Raw genomic sequence first — 20,656 nt, 5'->3', positions numbered from 1 at the left:
AGAAGAAGCAAACCCACCGAAAGCTGTTGGAGAAAGTGTCTTCAGCAAATGTGGAATTTCCCTTCGAGTATCAATAAAGTAAAGTAATATCTCTAAATCATTTACTCCACAAGTAACAAGTCTCAACTCAATTCTAAAAGTCTCAAGTTATGTCCACACCTTTGCTTTACACTTCATTCATCTACAACATGAAGTGGTGATTAAGTCACACTGGTGGATAAATAATGACATCTACATTTTAGATCCCATCATTTATGAGATCCATGAATCAGCTGGTAGCTCTGTGGATGTAGGTCTGTTGGGAAATCCACAGTTTGCCAAACCTATCAGTCAAATCCAAAGGGGGGAAATTGGCCGTTAGGAATTAGTTGCATCTCGTCTTTGGTGAGCATGACTGCACTATGACAAAGCAGCGCCGGTAGCGGGTCTGTTTCTTTGAAATGACTCAACCAGGAGGTGCTTCCCCACATGGTTTGGCCTGATCTGTAACACCGGGAGCTACTTTATGGCGAGCAGCCCCCTAAAGCGACACATTCAATCAAAAAAAAAAAAAAAAAAGGCAGACTGCCAGCCAGCATCCAGCGTCCTATGGCTGGAGAAAATGCAGTTTGTGTTTGTGATGGATGCAACTGCCATGCAGAGAGAGAAGGGAGAGGGAAAGGGAGAGAGAGGGAGGGAGGGCGCATATATTTGCAAATGCTTGACACATCAGTGTTGACAAAACGAGTCATGTGACGACCATGAAGATGGCGCAGCTTATGGTAAATTGCTGTTTTCTCAGTATTTTCTCGCAGCACCTCGACAGTTGGGACCGGTGAACAACATCGCGACCTATTACCTACTAATTACCGACTGATACCGCCCGTTCACGCGGGCTGGGCAGCCTATTGTGGATCAGCTGTGGACTTGAGCGCGATTGGCTAGAGAGGAAAAAAAAGGAAAAAAGAAGAAAAACAAAGAAATGAAATAATTAAGCTTCGAGGAAAAGAAATACCTCAGCTCTACTTGAAATGCTGCTGCAATAACACCTTTTTTTCTGGAGACCAGAAAACCGCTCACCGTGTGCGTGCGTGCCTACTGCGTGTATGTGTGTGTGTGTATGTGTGTGTGTGTGCGCGTTACATTAGGTGGACACAGAGACTGCATCAGACTGGAGACACACGCCGGGACATAATAAAGCGGAGATACCGAAGCGTTGATGGTCCTTCCTCCCCCCCTTTTTGCACACACAAACGTCAGGAGACAGATTCCGGTCGAGACATGTAGTCCCATGTATGAGCAGCCAGGATCATTTGTAGCCTTCAGCTCTCTCTTTTTTTTAGCAACATCATCTCACGATATCGACATAATGTGGCTTGCTCTACCGGAGGGAAAATAACCAAATATGTGGATACCTACAGAAGAGGAGAAAATCGGAGTTGGTGAGTCAATTTGCACCTTTTATTGTTAATCTGCGACGTTTGGTTTCCAGCTTTTTAATTGACTTTTATTATACAGCGCTTTAAGCTGGCAGTTTTTGCATCAGGAACACCCAATTTTGTTCATCGACATCCCGCATAGGATACCAAGCCTGTTTTCTCCCTGTTATTATGTCCATTACACCCAATGAAAAACACATATACTTATAATGGCTGATATACACGGCCAGTGACTGCATAGAAAGGGAAATTGCGTGGGATGATACAGCCTACAACCCACCACCTTAAAGATGCTATCGCAGTCTATACACAACCGCAGGCGCTGCTTTAAATCAGGCTTCTACTCTTTAGTTTTGTGCTTTTGTAGAAAAACAAAAAAATGCGTCAATGTAGCATTTTAGCCTTTTCTTTTCATGAGCATATCTGGAGGGGGGGAGGAAGATGAGTGGGGGGGGAAACGCGGTTCGTATAGAAACCACGAGGGGGCATCGTGACTGCGTCCCTCCAACAGGTGTAGGCTGGAGTTAAGCTGGAGTCTACCTGTAGGCAGAAAACTGCCCTACTGCTGCTGCTGCTGCTGCTGCTGCTGCTGCAGGGACTGCACTGTACTGTACTGTACATGTTCTCCCTGCGTGTGTGCCCTTTGACCCCGAGAAAGAGGTGAAAGTGTCCCATGCAAGATCAGCACTTCTCCAGTCATATGACAGCTTGTTACTTGCAGGGGCTACTCATGCTGCCTCGCACATGATCCCCCCCACCCACCCCCACATACATACGCCCACACACATAGCCTACACTTTTGTTCGGAGGCGTTGCATTTGTCATGTTCTTCATAAAGACTGCAGCCTGCTGGAAGCCCCTAATGGCTCCACCATAATATCACCACTTCTAGTGGCTGTGTAGTAATCTTATCGCATTGAAATCGTTTGTGTGTTCACCCACCCATCCGTTCATCCATCAGAGAATCGCTGCAGTTGTTTTTTTTTTCTCAAGAGCAAATGTGTCAAATATTTAACGAGAGGAAGGCGGAAAAGAGGCAGCTTTGTGCGTGGAAGCAACAGTTCGGCGCAGCCTCCGCAGCCAGTCGGTGCGGAGTGACCTGGCGCTGTCCGTGGTGCTGAAATGTGGAAGATGACGCTGTCCACGGTGCTGAAATGTGGAAGATGACGCTGTCCACGGTGCTGAAATGCGGGGAAGCGGAGCCGCCGTGTACCTACACAGCGCAGTACATACTGTACCTCATCAAGGCAGTTCAAATGACTCTGGTCAATCGCCTCAGATAACGTGTTGACACTCTAGGTTAAATATTTCCTCAACAGCATTGTAGATGAGGCGACCCGCGCTGCTGGCCTGTGACGTTAACGCGTTGTACAGCCCCACAAAAGCCTTGTTGTTATTTTCTTCTCCTGCCTCATATGTGTTATTAGTGGCACCATTTTGCATATTTCACTATCTTCTTTGTTTATTATGTCATTGCCTGTAAATTGTCTCTCACCGATATGAAACAGAGCTGTGGACTGTCAGCAGCCAGCCAGGCCTTTCTCTTCTCCTGTGTTATCTTAATGGGCTTCATCTAAACAGGAAACAGTTGGAGACCACCTCATGAAACGTTAATGTCTTTCTTAGAATCGCTGCCTATTCATTATTTTGTTCTCGGATGTTTATGCAGGAAATAATATCAGTTAGTAAATCACTTGGAGAGTAGCAGCAAAGGCCTGGATGACATGTAGTGTTGCTCTCTATGGAACTCCTCCTTATGGTTATTTTAACCACCAATTAATCTGGTAATTACTTGTTTTGTTTCCCAGTTAATAAGTCATGATAACAAATCATGATAAATACCTACCATGCAATAAAAATAAAATAATAGATGGCTTTTAGGTTGTAAATGATTGATAATAGATTATTAACATTATAATGATTAAGTATCTGTAAATTCACTAATAAATCCTCAGTCCAGTCTTCTTGAAATGGTTTGGTTCTGAAAGTTGAACTTTACTTATTCATTCTTTTATTTGCAAATGAGTCACTGATGGATATCTTTCATATTAACAGCAATATTGAAATAATTTCTTTACTTTTTTATTGCTCTCTGACTGTAAAGCTGTGTCAGAGTACCTGCCCACTGGAGAGATAAGAGTGAAATTAATCGGCTGGCTTTATATGTGGCCACATGGACGCGGCTCAGACACAACTACTGTCGCAGTACATGAAATAATCAAGCAAACTAGGCCACCATTATCTCAAATTGACATTTCTAGGATCAAATGTGTTCATGACAGAACAAAAGACAGAGCTAATGTTCAACTGAGACTAGGATTAGAGATATTTCTTAGTGGTTTTAGCCATGATTTTAACCCTTGATCCCATCCGCAGTGGAAAGTTGCTCAGCTTCATTTAGCATTTGGGTGAGCATTTCTTGGATTCATCACCAATGCTGGATTATTTCTTTTGTCTTTTAACACAAGGTTCATCGGTGCTATAGTTTCCTATGCCTTAACTAACGTAAACACAAGCACAATAAATAAGTATATAGTGTGGTAGTCATGCACATAGTCATCATCAAATTGCAGCCACACACCCCTGCAGTTGGGTAGCATGCCTACATTTCTGGGACGCTGATTTGGGATCAGATATGGTAAAATGCTGCTCTGCTTCTGCGGCAGAAATCCCTTGGTTAGCAAGACTTCAGCGCAGTAATATGTCTGAGTAAGTGAGTGTGCATTCAAGTCGTGCATTGCAACATGACTCAGTGGGCGAAGCCCAAAGACTGTTGTGTAATTTTTAACTTAGCTAGATCTGGTACAGGACTACTCAAGCCAGTAAAGCAGGACCTTCATGGTCTGCATACTCACATTGCACTACTGCAACGGTTCAAGGAAGCACTCAGTAAGCAGTTCAGCTTCACCTGCACAAGTCATGATTGAGACTGGAACTAAAAGGACTAAGAAAACCCAGGAACATAAGTTCATTTCAGTGCTGCAGATTAGATGAACACAGTGTATATGACATGTCCTCTTTAATAAAATGTTCCTCAGTACAGCAGTGTCATTAGCACTCTGTTGTTTAGAGAAAAAAACATCAGACAATTTATAAGCCATAATAGTGTTTACTGTTGTACTGGCAGGTTTTTGATGACATCTCACCTTTCTCTGTAGAATATTTTTCCCCTGTGGGCCATTGTACAGTGAGGTAATGTATGTGTGTCTCACTGATTCTGGAACAAGGTCATCAGGCCATACATGCTCTGTTTCAAGTTTCACTGTATTACATAGACCAGAAAAACATTTTTCAAGACATGACAGCTTATAATAGTAAGTATTAACACTGGAAGGTGATACTTAACCTCTCCTCCTCTGATTTATGTAAGAGCAATATTGTTTTTCAACAAATTACAGCTCACAGGTTGCAGTTGGCTTGAGTGTGATGATGCACAAACATTTTATTACAGAAATATACTGTAACAAACAAACGTCCGTCTTGACATTTCTCTTTTCAGTTGAGCATTATATTATATTGCAGAGAGTAACAAGAAACAGGAAAGTGAGGGTTAGACAAGGGAAATAGGTCAAAGGTCAGACTCAAATGGTAAATAAATGATAAATGGACTGCACTTATACTTTCTAGTCTTCTGACCACTCAAAGTGCTTTTACACTACAAGCCACATTCACCCATTCACACACACATACGCTGATGGCAGGGGCTGCCATGCAAGGTGCCAACCAGCTCATCAGGAAGATCTAATCATTCACACACACATTCACAATTTGGACAATTTGGGGTTCAGTATCTTGCCCAAGGACACTTCGACATATGGATTGGATGAGCCGGGAATCGATCCGCCAATCTTCCGATTAGCGGATGAGCTGCCCAAACTCAAACACACAGTTCCACAGAGTTGGTAGTTAACATATTTTAAGGAGACATTTCGCATATGTCATCATTGGTTTCTGTGTGCAAATAATATTGCAAAATACATTGTAAATGTGAAAACTTTGAATAGTATCACAGTTTGCTAATGTGATGCAAGTGTTGTGATACAAGACAAACCTCTTAACAAAGACACAACATACATGGTGTTACAACTTCTCTTTTAATGCTCTGGAGAGAAATGCATTGCCACATTAGCTGCAAACATTACATAAAAGTCCCTTTCACACTGCAACACTGCAGGATACAATCGAAAAGGTAAGGTGGTGGTTTTTAGTGTTCACTTATGTGTTTCCTATATCAAAGAACACATTGAGTCATGACATGACCATTCTGGTTATATTAGGGTTGTTTCCTGTGCACCATGGGTGGCAGCACTGCTGGTGAAGAGCAGCAGGTTAGAATATAAAGACACAACAGAAGAAGAGTGTGATTCATTTTCACACAGGCCGCCTTAATGATTTTAAAATATTTTAGAATTATGTGACAGTTTGTCTCCAGTCTGCTGTGTCTAATGCTTATTTTAAATTTTGATGTTTGATACTCATCGGGTGATTTTCCCCCCCATATGATTCTCAATAAAAAGGTGAACAGTGTGAGGCCACAGTTAGGGCCAAGTTGATGGCTCAAATATAAGAACATTTTGCATAATTAAACCCAGGAGTACTGCCACTTTTTTATGCAAGAGCTGCTGCTGGTGGTTACAAGGTGCTTATATGGAAAACCAACTCCAGCTTCTGTTCTCACTTCACGCCAACACAGAAAACTGGATTCTTAAGAGACTGTTCTCAGGCTGTAGAAACGTCTGGCGGATATCTGAAGAATAAATTAGCACAAGAAGAGGAGATTGTTGTGTGCTTTTAAGTTTATATTTTTCTTTACATTTTGACAAAACATCTGCTCTATAATTATGAACCTCATTTAAAGTAACCACACTTTTTATGCTATGATGATGTTATCTATCTTAAACTTAACTCATTATTTTGGACAATCACTGCCTTTGTAGGTTTTGGAAGAATGATTCAGCCATTTGCACGGCCTTGTTTTTGTTCTTTATTCATTTGCTGATAATTATTTCTGAAAAGACTTTGCATCTCTTTGTTGTGATCAACACTCGCACTTTGTTTTGACTTCAACTGAACGTCACAACCAGATTACTCAGGGAATCTGCTTCCCATCATATTGCTGAAAGGTTGCACTTTGGTTAAATTAATATCTTTACTGTAAGAGCTGTGGCTTCTCAAATCTTTGACAGAGTCATGTGTTGTACTTTTTGGTGTCAGAGTGAGGGGACTATGAGTTGTGACAACCCAGGGCCCCGAACTAAGGGGGCCTGCCCTAAGAAGTCTGTACCAAGGTGCGTTTTGTGCTCTTTATATTTAGTTTTCACCACTACAAAACCCCAAACAAATAAAACATTATTAGAAATAGGATACTAGAACTTTTGTATTATCTGAGACCAGCTGGAATGAGCAAGATTAAACTCTGGCCATTTAGTTTTCTTTGCAGATAAAATTTGGAAGAGAAGGAAAAATGACAATCAGGGTTGCACCCCAACCCCAAAAATTTAACCACAAATGTGTTTGGTACTGTAGGTGATGAGTAAATGAGTGCTGGAGATGTGTGTGAGTTATGAAAGGGTAAAAACCCCATAATTCATACCAGTGAGTTACTGGTTACACAATAGTGGCCATTAGATGGTCTGTGGACTGTGAATGCAACTAAAAAGAGGGACAGTCTGGATTGATATACTGTTGCTGAGTAGAAATGTATGCTTTTGCCAACATTTTCGACTGCCTGTCCCATCAGTCCTTCCAACATCCTACGTTCAACATGTTGAAGTCTGAAGATGGATTTTGTTGGTTATGTTTTGAGGATATGCTAATGCATTGGGCACAATGAGAGAGTGTTTTGTGGAGGTTTTGTGAGGGAGGACTATGAAAATATAAGCCAGTGTGATGCGCCCATCTCTCTCAAACATGACAATCTCATCTTGTTCTGATGTGGCCTCTGCTGAAGAGTTTTTCAAATGGTGTGAGTGCAGGTTTTGCAATTCAAATGAAACAGAGGCCATTAAAGAATGGGACTCTCAAATAGGAAATACTTAGCCCTGGCTGGAAAAGGGCCTGAGGCAGACTGAAAAGGTGACAAGGAGGCTCTTTAAGTCTATCCATCTCTCCCTCTAATACATGCCCAATACGCTTGACTTGAACTCTAGTGCCATGCAGCATCCATAAGCTTGCCATTTTAAAATGCCCAGATCCCTGCAGCAGTTACAGTGAAGAAAGCCCTCCAGTTTGTAGATGATCTGTTGCCATAGTTACCCCAGCGCAGGAACTGAGCACTCGTTCCCCTCAAACAGGCAGCAGAGCCGAGCCCAAGCCCCTCCTTCTCTTCCTCCCCCTCACTGGGTCCCCTGGCTAGTTCATTAGCATAATGATTCACACCAAACTCTCCTTGAAGGGCCACCATTTGTAGGTTTTGAAATCGTCAGTGGAGCGCCGTCATTATTAAACAAGTTTGTCTTTACTGAGGCTTGTATACTGTATGTTGCATGGCTCATGTTGCCGAGTTGCAGTGCTGCTCAGATTTTAAGAGCATCCCCCAAAGGCTCTAGAGGCAGTCCTACTGTGAAGGCCTTTACTGTGGCATCTATTCCCTTAAGAATAATCAAGTCCTTGATTAGCGTTTGAGTCACATGATGTTTCTTTGTATGGCCAAAGACTGCATGATGCTGCAATAGCAGCAGGCACAGAAGATTTATGCTAATACCGACTTATGATAAAGCAGTGTTTAACCATACTACTTAGCAGTTTGTGTGGGCTCTATTTTGGGAGACAGTTCAATTAACTTAACATTGCACAGAAATCAGGCCGCTTAAGAATTAATTGCCTATTAAAATGACTACCCACTTCAGGGTGGGAGCTTGTTTACAGTTCGCTAAGCAGTGGTTCCTGTGTGACACTGTGTTTAGATGTTTGCATTAAACAGCTTATTAAAAAGCTACAATAACTGTCCTGCTACAACCCTAAAACACATGCTGTGCGGAGACACAGCAGTGTAGAGGATGCACCTTGTTTAATCAGAGGTCACTAGGATGAAAACAAGCATAGATCTTTATCTGTAATCTAATTTCTTTTGACAGTTACAGTAAACTACTATCAGGTCAAATATTTCTTTATCACTGTTGTCTAATGATTTTTTTTTTTACTCTTTTCTCTTCTTCTGCACAGTGATCTGCAACTTCCGGTCACCAATATGTCAGGCCCTGGTCCTGGAGATTGGGGAAACTGTACAGATTCTGGAGAAGAGTGAAGGTAAAAGCAATCAAATCTTCTATGGCACTGCAGATCTGTGATAAACAGAGTGTGTTTGATTGTAAATAATAGCAGCTCTGTAATGCAGATAAGATATCAGGCAGGTAAAGTTGATGCAACATATATTTTTTCAGAGGAAATGGGGGTTATTAGCAACCCGAGAGAAATTTATATTCTCCAGTTATATACATTTTAGGGTGTTTTAGGCTGATTCCAGTTGTTTAAGATTCAGTGTCTAAATTTAACTACTTTTCGGCAAATAAATAAAGGATTCAGTATTTCTCCACCAGAATTTTATTACTGGCAGTGTGTGGAGGGCTTTTAAGCAATTATTGGGAATGGTAACGCTTTACTTTATGGGTTCGCAGTTTTTAATCATTTTCTAGGAAGATTCTTGGAAACTATAATCTGGTACTAATTATAGGGAAAATAGAGGCGACTGTCTGAAACACATTATTTAGAGTTGATTTGAGATTGTACTTGAACTTGTACTTGAGGTCTTGAAACTGCTACAAACAAACTGAAGCTAAACCTTGAAGAATACCAACCAACACCAGTCATGTTGAATTTGACATGAAAGTCAATTTATGTATAAATTTGTTAGAATGTAAATCACATTACGTTTTTGTCAGTAGAGCTAGTGGTGTGAGTATGGATAGGCATTAAATTCACAAATGAAAAAGAAGGAGGCCGTATCTCATAATTATGTCTTGTGTATCGATATTAAGTCAGAATTATATGAGATCTTTTCTCGTTATTATGAGATAGTAAGTCATAATTATGAGATAAGGCCTCCAATTTTTTTAAATTGGTGAATGCAATGCACAACTACAGAGCCCCTAAAAGTGATCATTTTTTTAAATCTTTTGCCAACAAGTTATTATCCTGTGTGCACAAGATAATAACTTGTTCCCACAAGATAAAACAGTATAACCTTTTGGGACTTTAGGGGCTCTGTATGCTTCCATAGTGGAGAAAACCCACAGCAATTATTTTTATTTATCAGACCTGTCTCCTGATGTAGCCTGGCTAACTTCTAGCTAATATGTAGATAAAACCTCAGCTAATCTAACGGCTGCGGGTTAGCTAGCTAGTTAGTTAGTAACTACATTCCTTCAAGGCCAATAAATTAATTTACCACAAAATCAATTAAAGCAGTTTGGCTTGCCTTTAATGGTCAGCAGGACAGGCAAGTATAGTTTAATCATTTTGTTTAAGCTGTTTTGTGGAAACCATACTGATAGTCAGTGCTGCAGCAATAATTTATTTAGCTAGTCAAAGCTAACATTAAATTTCAACATTCACGGCATATGTGAAAACGACATGGTTTACAGTTGACAGTCAAGAAGCAGTGGTGTATGAATAAAATAGTGAATTACATGTAAAAGTCCTGTAAAAGTACACATAGTCAGCAAAATGTACTATAAATTTAAATAAATTATGAAAAATGGCCCGATTTAGAGTGTAATATTTATCATACATGTATATTATTTGAATTAACTGATTAACTAATGTGTACATGTAAGCAGTATTTTAATGTTGGCAAGTTAGAGCTGATTTTAACACCTGTTTATAGTCTAATCTATAACAATGCAGATATAACAAAATGATCATATGTTTTATGTATAAAATTGTAATCTGAAAACTAACTAGTAACTATAGCTGTGAAATAAATTTAGTGGAGTAAAAAGTACAAAATTTCCCTCTGAAATGTAGTGGAGTAGAAGTATTAAGTAGCACAGAATGGAAATACTCAAGTTAAGTACAATTATATCAAAATTATACTTAAGTACAGTACTTGAATAAATGTACTTAGTTACATTCCACCAATGTCAACAAGTAAACATGACTAAAATACACTGTATGTAAAATAATTTAGCAATTGTGATGAAAGCAATTTTATTACACCAGCAGATATGAATGTTCACATTGACACTTCTTTCAGGTACGATTTGATTAGTGGTCCCATAAAAAAGTGGGTTGGCCTTTTCTTCAAACTGCTTGAGCCATGCACAAGTACGAAGTACCATGGTATAATGTTGTACTGACACAAACATAAAGAGCACAATAATGTATTTCATTGTGAGATAGTCTAATGTGCATTTTGATTTTGCCAATAGGTTGGTACAGAGGCTTTTCCATCAAGAAGCCTTCAATCAAGGTAATTATAACAGCATGCACACAATTATGCTTTGACAATATGTTGATTCTCATAGGCTACATACAGTATTCTGCATTCAAATGAATTTGGAATGAATGACAATGCATTACTAGACTCAATATTTGAATCTCAAGGCAAGAAGACTAAAAACTATTGGATTGTAACCTCATATTTGCACATTAATAATGCAGCATTTTCCAGACTGATAACTAAATACATTATTGGTCAATCAGTATTTACGAGAAAGATAATCTAATATTAAATAAAGAGTCATCAAAACATATGTAAAACTGCTTGCCCTGCAATACAAAATGATCTCGACATGAAGGTTTTATCAAAGACCAATGCATTTTTGTGAATGATAATGTGATGTGAGCGATGTGCATCCCAGAAATAACTTTGTCTAGACATCAAAGACCTTAATGACTGATTAACTCATTGAATAAAGCCTTGATTTTACAAAAATAGAAATCTTCTGACCTGTATTTCCAGAGGTGCTTTCATAAAGGCATCATTTTAAACATGTTGTTCTGGCTGCACAGCAAAGAAGCATTAAATGTAATGCCATCTTTAAGAGAATATTTACAAATGCTGGAAAAATCCACAGCGGATTTAATGAGAAGAAAATATCAAATATAAAAAGAGATGTGTGTATAATACACACATTAAAATGAGGCCCTGTCATTTGCTTTTTAATTGTAGAAGGACGCTTTTCAGATCCTCATAGCATCATGGACACATCATCATGAATGCATGCTGTACTACTGTGTTGTTTTCCTTTCTGAGCAGAATTCTTTGGAAAAATCCATATTTGGTTTTACATTCAGCCAGCAGATGGTGCAATTAGTAATCTGAAAACAAGGCATTATACCAAAACAAGTTATTTTTTATGCCATTTTTTCCCTAATCCATAACACTAAAGAAATTGTTTTCTTGAGTGGCTGATGCAGCAACACTTGTTGTGGTGTATCTTTGATCAAAGCAGAAAGAAAGTTCACACTTGAGGCAGAACGGAGGGATTTAATTCAAACCTCTCAGTTCGCTATAGAGGGTCTTTTCATACAACGTGATTATGAGAAATCCTCAGCACAATGCTTGCTAAGAAGAAGATCATAGGTGCAGAACTCAAACACAGCACCATCACTGCTGACAGAGATCAATACACTGCACTGCAGTAAATGGTTATTATATATGACGGACACATCTGTTTCTCATAGAATTGATTGTTCAGTAAAGAATATTTATGACAGACTACAGTCTTGATAACCTGTAGCAGAGTAGTCTCTGAGGTCTTATACAAAGTTAGAGAGTCAAGGTGTAAAGTTTGTATATCCACAATACAAACAGCGGCACAATCTGAAACACAAATGCCAGATATATTGTTAGAAACATGAAAGGCGCTGGTAATTTTTGCTATTCTGTGTGTCTAATCTGCTTCAAACTGATATGTCAGAAACTGAGGTGTTATGTGATGCTGCTGGAATGTTTTAAAGAAAGCACAAAAGCTGTCCAGTCCTGGTAAATGTAGGTGTTAGTGGCTACATGCTGTCCTTCTCTACTCTCATCAGCTATTTACAGTTCTTACTAACACCCCTCCATTTTGTTATGTACTCTGCTGCCCACATTCATTCGCCCCCATACTCTCTATGCTGAGAGAATTAGTGCTCACTGTGGCCAATTCTTCACATCTGGCAGATTAGAAAGATGAACTGCAAGGGTGGCAGTTGGCACCACTCGGTCTCTCATGCCCTTCCCCTGCTAAGCCAAGACACAATAGGGCTCCTGCACGTTGCTCTGCCTCTCGTCTCTGTGTGTGCAAACAGTAGGTGCCTCACATCATCTTCTTCTTTGTGTGGCAGAAAATGTTAGCACACAGCAAAGCAGAAATTGTCAAAATATGCATAAAGGAAGTGCAATCTTGCATTTCCTTCAGCATCTACTGCATGTTGTTGCCAGCAGAATTGTAAGATTTCTTTTTTTTTAAGATTGTAGCACTTGGGTTTAGGTGATTCTGACTACAAACACAAACATAACACAGTACTGTACATTTTGGTTATGTGACGCAGGAGAATTAAGAATGTAATCCTGTCACTCTCTGTAACATCTCTTCTTCTTCTTCTGTCCGCAGGGTATTTTCCCAGTCAGCTATGTCCACTTGAAGAAATCTACAGTGACCAACAGAGGGTAAGTTGCATGACAAAGTTTTTTTTATTTGAGCATGTGCAGCATCATAATAACAGCGAGGCTTCACAAATGTACCGCAGAGGGTCCAGAAATATTTGGAGACTTAAAACAACATTTATACTAACCTCCGCTGCACATGTATTTGGTGATGTTGGAGATCTGTGTTCAGCTTCAGTGACTTATACTTACTGGTCAGTGGAGCTAATAGAACTTATACATGTTATTTTTCAAATCTACAATTATTTTTACATAAAGAACCCACCATGTCAGGACAGCTTTAAAAGATATAGCTGGCGATTTTCTTTATTTGTGCAGAGCCAAACCAACAATGACCTGATCCTACTTACAAGTATTGTATGAGTATCCAAAGTCTGATATATCTTATTCCTCTGTGCTGTAGACCTCCATTGTTGTCCAGAAACTAGTAAAAACACATCAGTGAGCCACACCGCTGTACTGGGTGACATTTTACTTCACCGTGAAGAGTATGGTAATGTTCGTTTGTTTAGAAATGGCTCCTGTGACTAATAACAGCGATCATGTTTTCAGTCTCCTGAGAGTAGTTCTGTGTAAGGAGGACGTCACTGTGCATGTGCAGGAACACGGTTCAATTTACAGAGCTTCACTAGCTTGTTGTGCTACTTATCACAACCTCTTGACTTTGTACTGCATCATACATAGTAAATTTCTCAAATAACTTCAGTGCAGTCACTGAAAACGTGGTTGCTGTCGTTAGTCTTTAGAGCTGCTTTCAAACAAACTAATGTGCTCAAACTCTTTGTGGCGATGTCATCCAGTGCAACAGTGTGGCTCACTGACATGTTTTTAATAACATCAGCTTTTGGACAACGACAGAGGTCTAGGGTACAGAGGAATATGATATATCAGGTTTTGGATACACACACTATACTTGTAAGTAGGATGAGTTCATTGTTGGTTTGGCTCCGCACATGAGATTTGTTGACAGTAAGAAAAATATAGAAGATCACCAGCCAAATCCTTTAAAATACAATACAAAGCTATGAGAGAACAAAGCATGTCTCAGTGACTTAGTGTGAATATAAAAACTTGCAAAATCAGAGTTGAGACAGTGTTTGTCGACTGCATGGGTTGAACAATATGACAATATAGCAACTCCTTTAATATGTTTTGGATGTTTTGGGCCACTCTGGGCAGTGTTATACACTGTTTCGTTACAGGATTTTTACATTAAAATGATTGGCGATGAGGTATTCAAATATGTCTATAAATACTTCCTCATCCAAATTCCCGAAAACTACATCATGATATACATCAATATCACAATATGAAATTACATATACTGTGATAGAAGATTTTATCCATATCACTCACACAACACCCACAGTAAGACGAGAGTTAGGGAACCCCTTGTGCATAAATACAAAACATTACATAATCTGTGTCATTGACTTTAAATGTGTCTATTATTAAACAGACACATATAGTAAAAACAGCCTCTTAAATTTATTGCAGCACATAGCATTTTATTTAGGAAGGGAGTGCATCTCACAATACTGAAGACCCATGGCTTCTCTGTTGGCTGCTACAGATCCATCACACCAGAACTTTATTGAGAGATGTTGGAGGACGATATGAGCTGTGACAGTAAAAGACAATTCTGTTTGTTCTATACTGGTCAGAACTACTGGCTCTTATGGAGTTTAAGCAGCTCTCTTTCGCTCATTACACAGGGGGTCGTAATACAGCTCTATCAACTGATCAATGTCAGAGCATGTGTATCCCTCCCTCCTTTGTCATTTAGTTTCACCTACCACTGATTTGTGAGCATCCAATCTTCAAGAGAATTACCACCAGACGGCTGCTGAGATGCACACACACACACACACACACACACACACACACACGTACATGCAGCGGTCATCTACAGTTCCCATCACAATAGACGGCCAAAATAAAGGCGAAGACAAAGACAGGCAGCAGAGCTCTTTATCAGCCTGAACTCATGGATGTTAAATCTGCAGGCTGGGGTCTGCGGCTCAGTGTGGACTGGGAGTTGGCTGTTATATCACCATCCTCCAGTCCTCCAGTTGAGCTACCACATAGCAGGAGGACTCTCGTTTGCACTCAAACAATTAAAAGTGCAGTCTTGGAAATTGACATTTATTATACTTCTCGCTCCAGGAGTTGCACTTTGGGAAATCTGCTTTGCTGTCTCATGGAGTTAATGAGGTGACACACCTACTGCATCTCCGTAGGTCTCCCAAAGCATCGCCGCCACAGACAATCACCCTGACTCATGAGCGGAAACGCTTCCTTTGTTGCAAAAACAATGATACAGTATCAGAGTTAATTCTTTACAGCATAGGCCAGAGCTTAGCAAACAAATTGCCAAGTGTCACAAGAGATCTAACCTTTGGTTTAATGTTTCCTTTTGACTGTGGTTACACAGGAAGGATGTTTGTTGTGGTTTTACTGGAAGGCTCCACCCTGGTTACTAATTGCAGCTTAAGAAAATCTCATTACTCCTCCTGATATTACTTCTTTGACATCTCATAGCTGTTTCATCCCTAAAAAGCTCTCTTGAAGCAGTGACGTTCATGTATGTGGTTTTGTTTGTGTTTATTTGTGTATATGTGTCTCTGCGCACGCTCATATTCATGTTTTTTGGCTGCAGGCTGTGCGAGACGGTGGTGCCCCTCGAGGACCCTATTATCACAGAGACCACCTCCACGCTGCAGGAATGGGGTGTCTTATGGAAGCAGCTCTATGTGGTCAGTAGCACCATGTGACAGTGCATCTCACTCATATCAAAACAAAACACTGAGCAATAAATGTGAGACTAGATCTAACATGAGCAAGATTTCCAAGGGAGGTGGAAGAAAAACAGCTCTTGCAAGAAGAAACTGCATCCTTTGTTGTTTCTTTTGAATCCTCCTAAGGGGTTTGATGGAATAAGATTTTTCCAGTGTGGTAAGTTTTTTCCACCCGTTCACCTAATTTAACACCTGGTATAACCAGGTCTGCCAGTAAGAGTAGCGAATATCCTGAGATATAGCCTAAACATACACTGACAGCTCCTTTAAATATTTCCCCATAGTATGTCGTTCAGATTGTCACCCTACATTTTCATATACTATCTATATAGGAACAGAAATGGTAGTTGGACACAGATAATGGCCTACAGACCTGTCGTACCCAATTTCATGCTGTGTCATTCAGCCATTGATTGATCCTGGCCTGCCCCTCTTAGTTTCTGCATCATCTTAAGATCCAGCACTGCTCACCACCTTCAGTCAGCCTTTACTTGCCGGGCAGAAGTGATTACTGGAAACCTAAAGCATCCTTAATCCTGCTAAGTGTCGAGGGGGCAGGCAGAAGTGGTTGGTAGGCTTTGAGCTGAGTGGATACGTTGCGGAGCTGGCAGTGAGTTTTTACATAACCTCGCACTGAGGACTGCTCATGCTCTGAGCAACTAAGGAGCCCGAGGCATTGGTGTGGTGATGTAACTTCCTCTGAAGCTCGACTAATGTGAAGCGCTGATTTAACAGTGCTCGTTTTGGTGCTCACCCCCTGTGTGATATGGGCCATGTTGCCACAGTTGCATCCATAATAATAGGATGTATCATTGGCTAGATGTTGATACATTTACCTTATTGTTGCCAATTAGAATTCATTGTATTACTTCAGGGAGCAATGACCTAAGCATAACTGTGTATCTGTTATAATGTACGTAATTAGCCCTGCAGAATAGACGTCCGAAAGGGCTCATCAACCCTGACAAAAATCTGTTTTTCAGCAGCTACCAGCCTTTGAGAACATGCAGTGTTTATCCTCATTAAATTTATGCGCATTGTGGCGGCGCTTAATCTTTGCATTTATGTAAACAAACCTGAGTGGTAATGTGGGCTTGTCATACCATTAGGGAGAACAGAGAATGCCTGAATTAAAAGTGCTGTCCTTGGTCTACGAGAAATGGTGATGAAATTCTGTACCGTGAGGAGGTCAAAGCAGACTTGCAGACACAGGAAATATTTTGGGCTCAGTAGCAACACATATTGTTCTGAGACCTGTACATGCTGGCAAAGGTGATTAGATTCAAAATAGATTCTGATATTACAGAACCACCTGGATGTAGACTCCCAGTGTCCAGCTTTGTATATTAATATCACAGATAATATGAAGTAAATTCTAGGAGGAGTTTCATTGAGTCTTTACATGAATGCTGCGGTGCAAGGAGGTCACATATCCTAACTGAGTCTTTTTTTGGCTGTTTTAACAGAAACACAAGGTGGATCTGTTCCATAAGCTCCGTCATGTGATGAATGAACTCATCGACTTGCGTCGGCAGCTGATCCAGGGCCACCTCGCCCAGGACCAGACTCGTGAGATCAAGCGACACATCACCGTACGGCTTGACTGGGGAAATGAGTGAGTTACTCTTACACTGAGTGCATTACACTGAGTGGTGGATTGAAGATTTGCTGCTCTACCACATTCATTTGTTTTTAACTGTTGGCCGACAAAGAATACAGTATTTCTTTGGCACTGGAGAGATCATCTACAACACTGTGTGAGTGGGTGCGTAATAGCATCCTCTATGATGTAATTTTATGGTCATTTAGCAGATGAGTGAATCTCAAGCGGCTTAAAGTCAATGCGCATCCCCCTGGAGGAACTGTAAAGCCATATTCTTTCTGTTGCCAGTTTCAAACTCCATCCAACTGAGCAGTGACAGGCATCCATAACAGAGATAAAGATGTGAGCGCTCCAGCTCGGCTAAGGAAGAGCTTTATTTGGAGGTCCCATCTGTCAGTTTAATATAGGATTCATTGCACATGAAAGTACACACATATTCACTTTGAACTACATCACTGGACTGGTGAACATTAGTGTGTGTGTCATGCTTGAACACTATATATTAATGTAAATATACATTCAGAAGTGGAGCCTGAGACATGCTGTATTTTGCTCACCATGCGTGTTGAGGTCAGTACTCTGTAGTGCACACTGACCTGAGAGCTGTAGTGATCTAATTTCATGGTCAAAAGATCACAGCAGCACTGATAGTGCTTCATGATTTGAGGCCACACATTTTGTTTAAGTTATGATATAACACAGCATGAACCAGAGGCAACAAAGTACATTTACTCCAGGACTGTACTTACAGTAACCTCTTTATTCCCACAGACTCCTTGGTGGGTCTCTTTATGACAAAATCTTATTGAGTGGCCAAGTACTCTTTAAACCTGTAGATCCTCATTCCACTGCAAGATACCAGTGATTTTCAAATGATACACAAGACATCTAAAATTGGCCTCTGGGTGTGATGGGACAGCCATTAAAAATAGAGTCTTCAGTTTGAATATTTTATTTAGTATCAGTGACATATCAAACTGTAACTTGAAGTAACTTGAAGCAAACTGATACAGAATAGTTTATATGAACAGGAGTTCAAATGGCCATGTATAAGAACTTTTCTTGTGTATTTACATTTTTGTTACATTATGTTTTTACTCCATTACATTACAGAGGAAAATGTTGTACTTGATATATGATATATTTTAGAGCTGCAACAATTAGTCGATTAATTGATTAGTTGTCAACTATTAAATTAATTTTTAATCATTAACTGTTTTGATAATCAATTAGTCGTTTGGAGTCATTTTTTAAGAAAGAAATGTCAAAATTCTCAGATTTTAGCCACTCAAATGGGAGTATTATCTGGTTTCTTTGGTCCTCTATGACAGTAAATTGAATATCTTTTGGTTGTGGACTGTTAGTCGGGACAAAAGACGACATTTGAGGATGTCACCTTGGGCTTTGGGAAACGATGATCAACATTTTTCACCATTTTCTGACATTTTATAGACTAAGCAACTAATCAATCAATCAAGAAAATAATTGATAGATTAATCAATAATTAAAATACTACTAATTGTTCAGAATGTTGTATTATATGCATTACATCAGTGATATTTAAAATGATACATTAATGTGTAAGCAGCACTTCTGAGCCACATTTAACAACTTTAAGTTGAGTAGTTAAATGTATAACAATTCATAATGTTTATCAAAGTGTGTTTTGTATGTAAAATCTTAATTTAAGTAAGTAAGTAAAATGTCAGATAAATGTAAACAGGTCAACATTTTCCTCTGAAATGTATTGGAGCAGAAGTGTAAAGTAGCAAGTACTGTAATAGAAATACTCAGAAATACTAAGTACAGTGCTAGAGGAAATGTATTAGAGCATGTTCATAAAGTTAGGTTTGAAAATATGATTCAGAAATATCAAAGTTGAAGGAGACACGTTTGGACATTTCTTTTCATCTGAGCTTGATGAAAATTATTCCAAGTGAAAAGGAACACCAGAATTTCCTGCGTAGAGCTCAACATTTATTTCACTTTCATTAATGGTTATAATGTGACATTGTTTGACTCAGAACAGTGTTTTTAAAAGGCTCTGAATTCTTTCTTCTTAATACACCCACTAATCCCTCTTTCACCAGGCACCTTGGCATAGACCTTGTTCCCAGAAAAGAGTTTGAAATGGTGGATCCAGATCAGATCAGCGTATCAGAGCTATACAAACTGGTATGTTGGGTGGGATTATTCTTGAACCAGTGCATGATGTACAAATCCATCCCTTGAATTATTAAATGCAATGAATTAATAAAATGGATTTGTGTTCTTTAAATTATAAAAATGCAATTAAATATATCCCTGCAGCATGCATATGCTATGTCTGTAGCAATGACTCAAAGCTGCCATCTTTACACACTGTGAGCTTTTTTTTTTTTTTTTTTTTACTCGCTGTGTGCCTTTATTTTCATTGCACAGCCTGGTTTTACATATAAGAATGTGTTGTTGAATGTGTAGGGATGTGTGAATGTACCGATTATCAAATCATCCATAAGAAGGTGACTCACAAGAGAAAGCACGATTCAGCTGTTGGTGCAGCCTCATGTGACCTGTTCTTAATGCTTATCTTGCCGCCATATTGAGTGTGTCCCTTTCCTTACATGCACGTGACTCTCACAAGCGTGATTGCTAGCTAGCAATGCAGACATAATGCAAACTGACAGGCCCAGGTGAGGCTATGGAATATGAATGAATTTTTTATCGTTATTTAAAAAAAATATATACAAATTGTTGTCTTGGCTTCTTAAAACCAGCAACCAGACTAGAGACATATGTCCATAAATATATAATGTCTCAAATGTATTTTGGCTGTAGTGATGTGGGACTTCCAAATCTATACACACTGAAGAGAGAAGAAACTTACTGAAGCAGATCCAATTTTAGAAATATGCGATCACAGCACAGATGTTATAAAATCTAATCTAATACTGCTGGAGACCATTATCTAGGAGGGGGATCCTGTCTGGTCAGTACTTGAAGCTCCATATGCTGATCAAAACACTCTCCAACTACCCCGCAGTCTCCCATTATCCCATTGCCATGTTTCTCGGATTTGCACGCAGAATGTTTGTGCAGTAAATGCCCTGTCCAGAAACAACAGCGTAGCTCTCCCTTGCCAAAGAATCTCCTGACTCTGTCGATGAAAGTGAGCTTGTTTTTGGCAGGGCACAAGGCCTTGGCACCCCTTCAGGAAGGGGAGTAGAGGAGTTCTTTTAGGCTGCTGAGCAGAGAGGTGTGTGGGCGA

The 20,656-nt window shown here is 39.7% G+C and overlaps 1 protein-coding gene across 3 annotated transcripts in view; it reads left to right on the top strand.

Annotated features, from left to right (window-relative positions):
- The first annotated feature begins 919 nt into the window (after positions 1–919).
- LOC122982991 (dedicator of cytokinesis protein 3-like) overlaps positions 920–20,656 on the top strand; it is a 49,245-nt gene continuing 29,508 nt past the window's right edge. For all 3 annotated transcript variants that reach the window (XM_044352652.1, XM_044352651.1, XM_044352649.1), the window contains exons 1-7: positions 920–1,421; positions 8,583–8,666; positions 10,787–10,827; positions 12,956–13,011; positions 15,668–15,764; positions 17,273–17,421; positions 19,500–19,584. In XM_044352652.1, the coding sequence (XP_044208587.1) occupies positions 1,385–1,421; positions 8,583–8,666; positions 10,787–10,827; positions 12,956–13,011; positions 15,668–15,764; positions 17,273–17,421; positions 19,500–19,584 (549 nt within the window). In that variant the 5' untranslated portion in view covers positions 920–1,384. The remainder of the gene's footprint in view (positions 1,422–8,582; positions 8,667–10,786; positions 10,828–12,955; positions 13,012–15,667; positions 15,765–17,272; positions 17,422–19,499; positions 19,585–20,656) is intronic.

The sequence above is a fragment of the Thunnus albacares genome, chromosome 5 (genome assembly GCF_914725855.1).
Source record: "Thunnus albacares chromosome 5, fThuAlb1.1, whole genome shotgun sequence".
In the NCBI taxonomy this organism is placed as follows: domain Eukaryota; kingdom Metazoa; phylum Chordata; class Actinopteri; order Scombriformes; family Scombridae; genus Thunnus; species Thunnus albacares.
This window is presented reverse-complemented; position numbering and strand designations above follow the sequence as displayed.